Genomic DNA, 14,191 nt, shown 5'->3' with positions numbered 1-14,191 from the left:
ACATGCCTGTCTGACAGAACCGTCGGGAGGAATGAAGGGTTGGGGCGGAGAGATCTATTCCTCCCCCCAGGGTCCATCCAAGAAAACCATCTTCATAGAGAGGCGTTTCAGGGAGGCAGACTCCAACTGTTCGAAAGGCGGCTTTGCCAAGCTGCCAAGACCACATCCAGATCCCAGCTCGCCATTGAGCGGGTCCTAGCTGGACGCAGGCGACGAACCCCCTTCATAAACCTGGAGACCATGGGACATCCACCCCGCATGGCAGGCAGATATAGCGGCCAAATACCCTCTCAGTGTAGAGGCTGCAAAGCCCTCATCCAAGCGAGACATGCAGTATGCCCTCAATTACCTGCACCCGCCTGACTCGGGCGCAACCTCAATACCAGTACACCAAGAGCAGAACAACCGCCAGCGCAACTGGTTGTAACCAGCGCCCTTGCGCTCTGCATGGTGTTCATTACACCCTCCTATAGTCCTAACATGGACCATTGGTGCCGTTCAGTGGCCAAGCCCACAGACTGAGGCGGTGCGCCTCGGATGCCACACAGTTCCCCCAACCTGAGACAGCAGGTCCGGTCTCAGGGGAAGTTGCCAAGGTGTCCCAGACAACAGGGACAGGAGAAGGCTGAACCAGGGTCGTCTGGGCCAGTATGGGGCCACCAGAAGCAAACAATGCTCTGCCATCCTGGTCCTGTCCAGCACAGACTGGATCAGGGGAAAAGGGGGAATGTGTAAGCTCCAGCCCTGGCCAATCGTGAGCCAGAGCATCCACGCCCAGAGGACCTGGTGGCTCTGACATGGAGTACCACAGGGGGCAGTGTGCATTGTCCAGGGTGGCAAACTTGATTCCGGGTACGTGCGCTGCGCATAGAGACGCTAGACGTCCCTGAGCCCAGAGAAGGAGCTCCCGTGCCATAATATGGAGGCAGTGGGACCTCAGTCCACCCTGATGGTTGATGTAAGCCACCACTGTGGTGTTGTCCGTTCTCACCAGGACATGTCTTCCCTTCAGATGTGGAAGGAAAGACTGCAGGGCCAGCAGTACAGCACGGAGCTGTAGTGTATTGATGTGCCTGCCGCTCCAAGGGGATAGCGAACAGCCACTGGCCGACCTGCCCTTGGTCACACCCCCCCAGCCGATCTGGGAGGCGTTTGTGCTGACTAGTTCCCGGCAGAATTTCCTCAGTTTATTTTATTTCACCTTTATTTAACCAGGTAGGCCAGTTGAGACAAGTTCTCATTTACAACTGCGACCTGGCCAAGATAAGATAAAGTAAAGCAGCGCGACAAAGCACAGAGTTACACATGGGATAAACAAACATACAGTCAATAACACAATAATAAAATCTGTATACAGTGTGTGCAAATGAAGTAAGGAGGTAACGCAATAAATAGGCCAATGGTGGCGAAGTAATTACAATTTAGCAATTTACATAGGAGTGATATACGTGCAGATGAGGATGTGCAAGTAGAAATACTGGTGTGCAAAAGAGCAGAAACAAAAATGGGGATGAGGTAGGTAGTTGGTTGGATGGGCTATGTACAGCTGCAGCGATCGGTAAGCTGCTCTGACAGCTGATGCTTAAAGTTAGAGTAGGAGATATAAGAATAAGATATAAGATATAAGGATTTTTGCAATTCGTTCCAGTAATTGGCAGCAGAGAACTGGAAGGAAAGGCGGCCAAACGAGGTGTTGGCTTTGGGGATGACCAGTGAAATATACCTGGTGGAGCGTGTGCTATGGGTGGGTGTTGCTATGGTGACCAGTGAGCTGAAATAAGGTGGAGCTATACCTAACAAAGACTTATAGATGACCTGGAGCCAGTGGGTTTGGCAACGAATATGTAACGAGGACCAGCCAACGAGAGCATACAGGTCGCAGTAGTGGGTAGTATATGGAGCTTTGGTGACAAAACGGATGGCACTGTGATAGACTGCATCCAATTTGCTGAGTAGAGTGTTGGAGGCTAATTTGTAAATGACATCGCCGAAGTCAAGGATTGGTAGGATAGTCAGTTTTACAAGGGTAAGTTTGGCAGCATGAGTGAAGGAGGCTTTGTTGCGAAATAGGAAGACGATTCTAGATTTAACTTTGGATTGGAGATGCTTAATGTGAGTCTGGAAGGAGAGTTTACAGTTTAGCCAGACTCTTAGGTTTTTGTAGTAGTCCACATATTCTAAGTCTGAACCGTCCAGATTAGTGATGCTGGTCGGGCGGGCGGGTGCAGGCAGCGATTGGTTGATGAGCATGCATTTAATTTTACTAGCATTTAAGAGCAGTTGGAGGCCACGGAAGGAGTCTTGATTGGCGTTGCTGCTCGTATGGAGGTTTGTTAATACAGTGTCCAAAGAAGGGCCAGATGTATACAGAATGGTGTCGTCTGCGTAGAGGTGGATCAAAGAATCACCCGCAGCAAGAGCGACATCATAGATATATACAGAGAAAAGAGTCGGCCCGAGAATTGAACACTGTGGCACCCCCATAGAGACTGCCAGAGGTCTGGACAACAGGCCCTCCGATTTGACACACTGAACTCTGTCAGAGAAACCAAAGCTGTTGAGTCTGCTGATAAGAATACGGTGATTGACAGAGTCGAAAGCCTTGGCCAGGTCGATAAAGATGGCTGCACAGTACTGTCTTTATCGATGGCAGTTATGATATTGTTTAGGACCTTGAGCGTGGCTGAGGTGCACCCATGACCAGCTCGGGAACCAGATTGCATAGCGGAGAAGGTACGGAGGGATTCGAAATGGTCGGTGATCTGTTTGTTCACTTGGTTTTCGAAGACTTTATAAAAAGGCAGGGCAGGATAGATATAGGTCTGTAACAGTTTGGGTCTAGAGTGTCTCCCCCTTTGAAGAGGGGGATGACCGCGGCCGCTTTCCAATCTTTAGAAATCTCAGACAATACGAACAAGGTTGAACAGACTAGTAATAGGGGTTGCAACAATGGTGTCAGATAATTTTAGAAAGAGAGGGTTCAGATTGTCTAGCCCAGCTGATTTGTTGGGATCCAGATTTTGCAGCTCTTTCAGAACATCAGCTGTCTGGATTTGGGGGAAGGAGGATGGGGGGGGGGGGGGGGGGGGGGCAGGTGGAAAGCATGGCCAGCCGTAGAGAAATGCTTATTGAAATTCTCGATTATCGTGGATTTATCAGTGGTGATAGTGTTTCCTAGTCTCATCTCAGTTCAGTGGGCAGCTGGGATGAGGTGCTCTTATTCTCCATGAACTTTACAGTGTCCCAAAACTTTTTGGAATTAGTGCTGCAGGATGCACATTTCTGTTTGAAAAAGCTAGCCTTTGCTTTCCTAACGGACTGTGTGTATTGGTCCCGGACTTCCCTGAAAAGTTGCATATCACGGGGAATATTCAATGCTAGGGCAGTACGCCACAGGGTGTTTTTGTGCTGGTCAAGGGCAGTCAAGTCTGGAGTGAACCAAGGGCTATATCTGTTCTTAATTCTACATTTTTTGAAAGGGGCAACCTTATTTAAGGTGGTGAGGAAAGCACTTTTAAAGAACAACCAGGCATCCTCTACTGACGGGATGAGGTCAATATCCTTCCAGGATACCCGGGCCAGGTCGATTAGAAAGGCCTGCTCGCAGAAGTGTTTTAGGGAGCGTTTGAGAGTGATGAGGGGTGGTCGTTTGACTGCGGACCCATAACGGACGCAGACAATGAGGCAATGATTGCTGAGATCCTGGTTGAAGACAACAGAGGTGTATTTTGAGGGCAAGTTGGTCAGGATGAAATCTATGAGGGTGCCCATGGTTACGGATTTAGGGTTGTACCTGGTAGGTTCCTTGATAATTTGTGATTGAGTGCATCTATCTTAGATTGTAGGACGGCCGGGGTGTTAAGCATATCCCAATTTAGGTCACCTAGCAGTACAAACTCTGACGATAGATGGGGGGGGGGGGGGGGGGGGGCAATCAATTCACATATGGTGTCCAGGGCACAGCTGGGAGCTGAGGGGGGTCTTATAACAACAACAGTGAGGGACTTATTTCTGGAGAGATGGATCTTTAAAAGTAGAGGCTCAAACTGTTTGGGCATAGACCAAAGTACCTATTGAGGTTGCGGCGGTCCAGAATCGGTCGAAACCCTCCGTTTCTTTTTTGGACCACAACATAAGTGGAGTATAACCCACCTAGCCGTTCGGATGTCTCAATCCTGCGGACGACACCCTTGTCCAGGAGTGAGGAATTCTTCAGGCCAGGGAAGGGTGTGTCAGGGGACCTGCCGGGGCCCACCTCTCCTCTGGCGCCCCGAGCGCATGGGTCCCTCAGGCACGTCCCTATGGTGGTGACTGTTGACACCATCACACCTGTCAAAGGAAAGTTATAAGCTCAGCCAAGCCAACAAGGCCACGGAGAAGAGCATATGTCGTGACCTGCTTGGAGGAATAGGAACCCGGTGAGGGATATGGCAGAGGGAAACAACCCCCCCCCCCCCCCGGCCATGGCAGAGGCCCAGCTCCCCTGCAAGGCCTCGCAGAACTCAGCAGAGATGAGGACAGATGGAGAGTCCTCACTGTCCACCAGTTGATGACCAGTGCAGTGGCTACCCAAGTGAGTAGGCCTCTCATAGCCTTTCGAGCCGCTGAAGCCCTGCTGCCAGCATCGTCCCCCAGGAACAGCCTATCACTGGCCAACAGGGAACTGCTGTCGTTGCCATCGAAGCTATCAACCTCCTGACACAGGGCATGCGCCCTCCGTTCAAGGTGGTCCCAGCGGTCCAACTCATGCCCCCGTCCAGGACTGGCAGCAGATGGGCTCTGCCTGCGGTGGCTCTGGCCACACTTCCTTGGAGGGGCACTGGGCCCAGTAGAGGGACTAACAACTCGCTGCCGCATCACTCCTGAGGGAGGGAGCTCGTCCCCAGCCTGGCCAACCCACTTGTGCATGGCTTCCAATCGCGCAAGGTGCAGGTGTTCTAAGAACACCACACAAAACAGGCATCCAGTATGGCCTAAACCCAGGCAGTGCATACACGAGGTATGCAGATCCCCAGGGGGATGCCACCATCACACCTGTCACAAAGGGAAGCCATAAGCTCAGCCAAGCCAACAAGGCCACGGAGCAGGGTTCCGACGCCCTGGGAGAGCTATGTTGTGACCCGCTTGGAGAAATAGGAACCCGGTGAGGGATAAATTACCCAGTACCTCTGCAAACACAGGGGAAACCCCCGGTGGGAAAAACAGGCAGACAAAAAAAAACAGCAACCAGGTAAAGGATTTGATTTATGTCTTTTTTTGTTTTACTTCAACTGTGATTTTACCTAGCAGGTTTAAGTAAAAGTAAAAGTATCTGCCCCTTGTGTGTATCTTGTCATCAAAAGGGTACTCTCAGATAACTTTTTTTTGGTTTCTTTGTCTGAGCTATGCCGTGAAATTGATTAGTCTGAGCTAGACCATCGCATACTTTCTAAATTGAAATATTGTTAACCACCACAAAACTAGCGAGTTTGGCACAATGAAAATTGTAAATGTACAAAATATGAACGAATCTACGCAGCATCATGCAAATCCTCGTAAACGTAAAATAGACGCATTCGGGAACGTACCCAATGCACTCAAAATGGTGAGGAATTACTTCCCCATAATTCAATAATAAAGGCACTGTACTTCCGTCAGGAGATGCGCGCCCGCTAGAGGTGGTATTATTCTACACACAAAGAGTCAAACAACAGTTTACGATAACGTTACAACATTTAACATGCATTTCAATTCTTCTCGAAGAAATTAAAGGTAGCTATGGTTTGAAAATAATTTGTGTACACAGGAAAATGCAATAGCTAGCTAGCTAACTATCCTATTTACCTGCAGAACTAGCTAGCTATGCTAACAAACTAACGTTAGCTAGCTAGATAGGTAAGTGTTGTCTCAGCAAGAACAGCTCGAAGATCCGCTCAAGTTGTCGACTGTTGTACCAATCGTCTTTCACTCTCATCTTTAACATGACATGTATACATAGTCACAGAAAAACACAGTCAGTGTACTCAACTTGGAGTCAATGTGTACAACAACACGAGACTAAGCCGATGCGAATACTGAAACTCACTGTTTCAGATGTTGACAGACTTGGTATCTACTATCCCGTGTTACAGGTGGTTGTCCCTGTAGTAACTTATGCAGCAGTGATGGCTGTATATGTCCACAACAAGGGTATACCGTGGGAGGTCCAGCAGAATGGCACCCTGGCACCAGTGGACCGTCTCCGCAACGAGAGGTCTGAAAGCCCCACTCCAGGCCTGGTGGTGGGCACAGAACCAGGTGGGCATGGCTACTCTAATAATGGCATCACTTTCCAGTGACCGATATCCTCTTGTAGCCTACTTACTGTAGATGTCATGTTACTACAGACCAGCTCCCCTGTCCGAATTACACATCCAGTCATAGTTCTGAACAATGCCACTTTATGGTGACAGAAAATGTATATTTCTCTAATTGAAATATGTGTCCACTTGAACAGAGGGTAAATGGGCTGCTTATAATATTGCACTTGGCCAACTATAGACCTAATTATTAACGTTTACCAAATCAACGTGGAAATTCCCACACCCAATTCATGAATACGTATAAGCAGCCTTTGTTATTTTTCAGAGGTGGAACCTCAACGTGCATTTCATCTCTAGGACAGGAAATTACATCGATGCCAAGAGGCGGGCCTTTGAAATGTTCCTTTCCAGGGCCCGAGACTTAATAGGTTCATTGGCCATGCACTGCCAAAGTATTGGTAAAACTCATTGTATGCCATTTTTATCCCACTCAAGTTGTGTTCTGATTATGAGGGGGTCCCTGAAGAATTTGCTATCATAAAAGGGGTCTCCGGCGCCAAAAAGTTTGAGAACCCCTGCTTTAAAAGAAAGAAATCACTCCTGAAGAATAGAGTACTGTATTTCCTTCCCAAAAACAAATCTGTATCATGACCTTCAGAAAAGGCAAATAAACAAACGTACCATATCAATCATAATCCAACATACTCTGTCTGAAACAGAACAAATAAGACAAGCAAAACCTACCACTTATTTCAAAGACCACTTATTCTAAATCCAGGAAGCAAGATATGTGGATGAGAAAGGATACATGTGAGCTCTTGTGCAGCGACATTCCTACTCCCTCTTATCCAGCTAACACACACTGAAGGCCTGTTCACAGAGGTTGCATGGTTCAAAATGTGTCAAAGCGGTTTCTTGGAAAACATCAATTCAACAGTTATTTCATGCTGCCGTCGCTCTCGTGAAATTGTGGCACAGCAAGAGCTGTTAGTTCAATCAATAGAACATGTGGCTTGTAAAGTATTTATTTGAAACTATTTCCAATTAAGTAGTTAATAATAATGATAACAAATAGGGCACTGACAGCTGTCAGTGTAGCTAGCGGGCATGTTAACCTTATTTAGCTAGCTAATGTTATCTGTTGTTACTACACCGTATTAAAAAGATTAGCCAGTTGGCTCTATGGCTGGTTCTGGAGCTGGATTTGTGATTAGCATTGATTTTGGGAAAACTTTGCCACAGATGGAAACATCTTTGACTTCGCCATCTATTGTTATCTCCAAAATGTTGGCATCTTCCATAAATTGCGCCTGCGAATCCGCCATAGAATTAGTTTGAAAAATAAGATGAAGCTCCGGTAACTATTGAACTATTGAAAGATGGATAAAAAAAGTGGATGTGCATAAACACAAGTTTGCAGCGTCTATTTTTATTTTTTCCATGGCTCAGGTGGCCAAGTGGACACAAGGCTGTTTGGCTCATCTCAGTTTGGCTCATCAAGAGGAATAACTTTGCAGCTGCTGTTTCTATTTAATTAACAATGCCATGCTGGTAGGTGGTAACATTAAAATAAAACCCAGCCCTGAAATGAAACGTAGGCTGAATAGAATTTGTATGTCATATCATAGGAAAAAACATTCACACGGATTTGCAAGAAGTAGGCAGTTCGGATTTGTCACTTCAAGCCCAAGTATGTCATACTTTACAAAAACAATGACTTATCAACTTAAATTGTTGTGAAACATCTTGGGTAAGCACTGGCCATTGTCTTTCAGTACGAAAACATTTATTTCTACTGATGTGGGCATTTAACAGGGGTACATTCATTTTTCAAATTGAACTTTATTTATATAGCACATTTCAGACACGGATGCAACGCAATACACTTTACCGGGAAATGTATAAAAACAATAAAAAGAGCACAAACAGTCAAAGCAGAGAACAAGAGGACTGTAGAGACTAATCCATGTTAAAAACCAAAAGCTGAAATGTAATTTATATAAAAATATAAATGATTAGCTAAAATAACAAAGACTAAGAGCACCCAGGGAAAAGCAAAGCTGAAAATATATATTTTTTTACACAATTTCAGCCCCCCTCAGATTCTATCGCATGCTGTTTTTATATATTTCCAGGGGAGAACTTAAATCCTAGTCTGACCTGGGAAAAGGCTTGGGAACTCTTACTGCAGATGGAAGTGTCATCTAGATTAGATTATTATCTAAATAGGATATGACTTGCTGTCCAGGAAACATTCGTACATCATTCAATGAAAGATGGCCTCCCTCTTTTTCCCATTCCCCTTAGGAACTCACATCAAAGTGCTGTTCTACTGGAGGCTATTATAATGCACACCACTTATGACCTCTGTCTGGAATGGCTGTTAGTGTTGTAGTCAAAGCACAGTTGAAGCAGTTCAGTTCTCTGTCCTTCCAAGAACATCCATAAACTGATTTCACTTTTACTTTATTACGCTTGTACTCATTTAATATTTTTGCCTGCTAGATGTCACTGTTTCATCAATTGATATTATAAAATACCAATATTTTACCCAGGGTTTGCTGTCAGGACAGTCAGTTAAGCCATACATTTCCCCCCTGTATTCAGATGTTGATGAGGATGGGTTTATGTACAGAATCACTGTATTAAACACATGATCTCATCTCCACAGGTGCTGGCCAGGAAAGTGCCATGTTTGTTCATGCACAGTCCTTTGAGGACCTGACTGCTGACAGTGAGCCGACTACTGAGCCAGAACCTGAAGGAGAGACTGTGATTGGAGAGTCAGCAGAGGAGGAGGCTCTATGTCTGGGGGCTGAGCAGGAGACCCAGGAGGAACAGCAGCCGGAGGTGGAGGTAGAGGAGGAGCGCCCAGAAAACAGGAGTAAGGAAGAGGATGTGTGCAGTGAGGTCTGGCGTAGCCACAGGAAGCATGTGTTTGTACTGAGCGAGGCAGGCAAGCCCATCTACACCCGCTACGGCACAGAGGAAGCCCTCTCCAGCACCATGGGGGTCATGATGGCGCTGGTCTCTGTCGTGGAGGCAGATAAGAATATAATCCGCTCCATTCACGCAGGTAAGTAGAAGATGTAGGGAGTATCTCTGTGGAGGGGCAAATTAGTTAGATAGCTTGCAGTTTTTGTCAATGAAACATGGTGAACAACTATGAAGTAGGCTACATAATTGAAAGCTCAGTCGGTAGTTCTGTCAGTAAGACATGCCATATTGCAAGAAAGGCTGCACCTATCTACTAGTACTGTAGATGTTTCATTGCCCTCTCATTCAAATCTTCTGTTCAAGATGGTTACAAAGTGGTGTTCCTTCGCAAAACTCCTCTGGTCCTGGTGGGTGTGTCCCGGACCTGTCAGTCAGACAGAGAGCTGACGCGTGAGTTGCAGTACATCTACTACCAGATTGTCAGCCTGCTCACCCTCACCCAGCTCAACCACATCTTCCAGCACAAGCAGAACTACGACCTGCGCCGCCTACTGGCAGGTTCCGAGCACCTCACTGACAACCTGCTGCGTCTGCTGGACCGCGACCCGGGCCTGCTCCTCAGTGCTGTCACCTGCCTCCCCCTGGCCAGCTCCACCCGCGACCTGGTCTCCTCCAGCCTTCAGGCCGCCAAGGCCAAGAGCTTGGTCTTCTCCATCCTCCTGGCTGGGGACCGTCTGGTCACCCTGGTGCGTAAGAAGGACCAGTACCTGCACCACATGGACCTGCACCTGCTCTTCAACCTGGTGGGCTCCTCGTCATCTTTCCGCGATGGCGAAGGCTGGACGCCCATCTGCCTCCCTAAATTCAACACTGCTGGCTTCTTCCATGCCCACATCTCCTACCTGGAGCCTGCCTCTGAACTCTGCCTCATCCTGGTGTCCACCGACCGGGAAGACTTCTTTAACCTGTCTGATTGCAAGCGCCGCTTCCTGGAGCGGCTGAGCCGACGCACTGCCTACCAGTCCCTGAAGGAGGCGCTGAAGTGCCCCAGCTACTCTGTCACCCAAGTCGGCATCCCAGAGCTCAGGCACTTTCTGTACAAGTCCAAGAGCTCAGGGCTCTACACTAGGTGAGTATGGATCATCAGACACATCAGACACACATGATGGCACACATGATCTCCTATCCTGACTTACCACCAATTCAACCATTCTGTTTCTGTGTTCTCCATCAGCCCTGAGCTGCCCTTGCCATATCAATCTTTAGAGGAGCAGGAGAGGCTGATGGGATTGTACCAGTACCTCCACAGCCGCTTGCACCAACCGACACGTCCCCTGCGCTCCATCTACCGCTGTGGAGAGACTGAGAACTTGCTGGCCTGGGTAAGCATAGTGTTATGCTATAGAATTGCATTGTTATACATCTCATCTTATTGATACCATCTTGTAGATGTTACAATTCAGTCTTGCAGTGCATAATAAAGATATTGGTTCATAAGGATCTCTTCAGGGGGTATCTGTAGTACAATTGTTATTAATCTCCCCTCTAAACCCTCTTCCACCACCTCTACCCTACCTCTCCTTTAGGTGACCAGTGGCTTTGAGCTCTACCTCTGTTTCAGTCCTCTTGGGACCAAGGCCATGGCCGTGGCTGCTGTTAATAAGCTGCTGAAGTGGATCAGGAGGGAGGAGGACCGCCTCTTCATCCTTAGTCCCCTGACATACTGAGCCCCCATCTGAACTAGCTACAGTTCCAAGAAGCACTGACACTCTAAACTCGCCTCATGACGTTGAAGTCTGATGGACACCATTGGAGGCCATGGATATAATGCCAACAAACCATCATGCATCACTGTTGTGCATATGCAGTCTGTGTTTGCTCTTTGCAGACCCTTCAGTCTATGGTCATCAGGGGGTCCAATGAGGTCATCACAATGAGGGTACAGCTATGTTTTATCAAACATAATTTTTTGATTTTAATTGTTTGCTTCAATTACGGTGATTGCCCTATGGGAATTGAGAGTTACGCAGCAGACATTTCAATTAATAACAATAACATCTGTGATGCTGTCCGTGTTGCTATAAGATGATTATTTTAAACTCACTGTATGGAATCACTACCTGGACATGAGGAATGCTGTGTGTTGTTTTAGCAGTAACCTACAAACATAGCCAATAGAGACTGACTATCTTGAAAAGGAACTACATTTGTTTTTATCTAACTCTAGTATGCGCCTGAGGGGCTGATTTATGTTTACCAAGATGCTCTTGCTTGGCTAGGGGATGCATGTCAAGGGCAACGGTTAACTTTCTGGGGAAAGCACATTCCTGTGACTCAATAGAGTCAATATTGTCAATAGTACCTTATAGTTAGCCCAATAATTGATGAAACCAAAAAAAGATTAATCTCACTTAATGACTGTAATGCAGTTAGCCCCATGCACTCTACTTAGGCACATATGCGCATACTTAAAAATAATGAAATTAATAAGTATATATTTTTTGTCTGCATACTGCAAGAGTAATGTGAAAATTCTACCATGATTACTGTTTTGTTTCTCAAAAGATTGTTTTTTAATGATTATTTGTGTGTCTTCATTTTTTGCTTGGATTGATGTTTTGATCATGGATTTTCACTGTCAAAGATGATGTAATTGGAAAAGTATCTTTATTTTAAGATGGTATTCTCTGAGGTGTCTGTATTAATATGATATTTGTTATCTCACAAATTATAAGTGTTTCATGGGTCCATCACATTTGATTAAGAAAAATACTGTAATTTTCACATTCACTTTGAAAGTCATCAAAAGCCTTCCCTCATGTTTCATGCCTTACCTAATTGCCTTCAGAGTTGTGCTAAGCTAATGGGGTGTGATGGCTGGAGCTTGTTAGGGTTTTAGGGTATTGTAGCTGATTAATTTACAGTGGCAGACAAATTACCCAATTGTCATACTTGAGTAAAAGTAAAGATGCCTTAATAGAAAATGACTCAAAAGTGAAAGTCACCCAGTAAAATCCTACTTGAGTAAAAGTATTTGGTTTTAAATATACTCACGTATTAAAAGTAAATGTAATAGCTCAAATATACTTAAGTATCAAAATTAAAAGTATAAATCATTTCAAATATTATAAACTCAGCAAAAAAAGAAACTTCCTCTCTGTCAACTGTGTTTATTTTCAGCAAACTGTAAATATTTGTATGACCATAACAAGATTCAACAACTGAGACAGAAACTGAACAAGTTCCACAGACATGTGACTAACAGAAATGGAGTAATGTGTCCCTGAACAAAAGGGGGGGGGGGTCAAAATCAAAAGTAACATTCAGTATCTGGAGGCCACCAACTGCATTAAGTACTGCAGTGCATCTCATCCTCATGGACTGAACCAGATTTGCCAGTTCTTGCTGTGAGATGTAACCCCACTCTTCCACCAAGGCACCTGCAAGTTTCTGGACATTTCTAAAGTGAATGGCCCTAGCCCTCACCCTCCGATCCAACAGGTCCCAGACGTGCTCAATAGGATTGAGATCCGGGCTCTTCGCTGGCCATGGCAGAACACTGACATTCCTGTCTTGTAGGAAATCACCACATGAGGGAGGAGGAGGTCTTCCCTGTAACGCACAGTGTTGAGATTGCCTGCAATGACAACAAGCTCAGTCCGATGATGCTGTGACACACCGCCGCAGATCATGACGGACCCTCCACCTCCAAATCGATCCCGCTCCAGAGTACAGGCCTTGGTGTAATGCTCATTCCTTCGGCGATAAACGCGAATCCGACCATCACCACTGGTGGGACAACACCGCGTCAGTGAAGAGCACTTTTTGCCAGTCCTGTCTGGTCCAGCGGCAGTGGGTTTGTGCCCATAGGCGATGTTGCTGGTGATGTCTGGTGAGGACCTGCCTTACAACAGGCCTACAAGCCCTCAGCCCAGCCTCTCTTAGCCTATTGCGGACAGTCTGAGCACTGATGGAGGGATTGTGCGTTCCTGGTGTAACTCGGGCAGTTGTTGTTGCCATCCTGTACCTGTGCCGCAGGTGTGATGTTCGGATGTACCGATCCTGTGCAGGTGTTGTTACACGTGGTCTTCCACTGCGAGGATGATCAGCTGTCCGTCCCGTCTCCCTGTAGCGCTGTCTTAGGCATCTCACAGTACGGACATTGCAATTTATTACCCTGGCCACATCTGCAGTCCTCATGCCTCCTTGCAGCATGCCTAAGGCACGTTCACGCAGATGAGCAGGAACCCTGAGCATCTTTCTTTTGGTGTTTTTCAGAGTCAGTAGAAAGGCCTCTTTAGTGTTCTAAGTTTTCATAACTGTGACCTTAATTGCCTACCTCTAAGCTGTTAGTGTCTTAACGACCATTCCACAGATGCATGTTCATTAATTGTTTATGGTTAATTGAACAAGCATGGGAAACAGTGTTTAAGCCCTTTACAATGAAGATCTGTGAAGTTATTTGGATTTTTACGAATTATCTTTAAAAGACAGGGTCCTGAAAAGGGGACGTTTATTTTTTTGCTGAGTTTATATAAGCAAACCAGACGGCACCATTTTCTTGTTTTGTTTAATTTATGGATATCCAACACTCGGATGTTCAACATAATTTACAAACGAAGCATGTGTTTAGTGAGTCCGCCAGATTAGAGGCCGTAGGGATGACAGGGATGTTCTCTTGATTAGTGTGTGAATTAGTCCACTTTCCTGCATGCTAAGCATTCGAAAAGTAATGAGTACTTTTGGGTATCAGGGTAAATGTATGGAGTAAAAAGTAAATTTATTTTTTCTTTAGGAATGTAGTGAAGTAAAAGTAAAATTGTCAGAAATATATATACTAAAGTACAGATACCCCCCCCCAAAAAAAATACTTTAAAGTACTACTTAAGTACTTTACTCCACTGTTCATTTGTGCCACAAGTCTAACAAATGTTCCTAGGGATTATTGACTTAATATTAGGATAAATAATACA

General features: G+C 45.9%; 1 protein-coding gene across 1 annotated transcript; it reads left to right on the top strand.

Annotated features, from left to right (window-relative positions):
- Positions 1–5,612: 5,612 nt before the first annotated feature.
- Positions 5,613–11,801, top strand: LOC120060182 (protein SAND-like). Its single transcript, XM_039009317.1, has 6 exons — positions 5,613–5,751; positions 6,111–6,276; positions 8,953–9,357; positions 9,582–10,347; positions 10,453–10,600; positions 10,805–11,801. Exons 2-6 carry the CDS (start codon positions 6,144–6,146, stop codon positions 10,943–10,945), a joined length of 1,593 nt encoding a protein of 530 aa, XP_038865245.1. The 5' UTR covers positions 5,613–5,751; positions 6,111–6,143; the 3' UTR covers positions 10,946–11,801.
- The last annotated feature ends 2,390 nt before the right edge of the window (positions 11,802–14,191 follow it).

The sequence above is a fragment of the Salvelinus namaycush genome, chromosome 2 (assembly GCF_016432855.1).
Source record: "Salvelinus namaycush isolate Seneca chromosome 2, SaNama_1.0, whole genome shotgun sequence".
Classification (NCBI taxonomy): Eukaryota; Metazoa; Chordata; class Actinopteri; order Salmoniformes; family Salmonidae; genus Salvelinus; species Salvelinus namaycush.
This window is presented reverse-complemented; position numbering and strand designations above follow the sequence as displayed.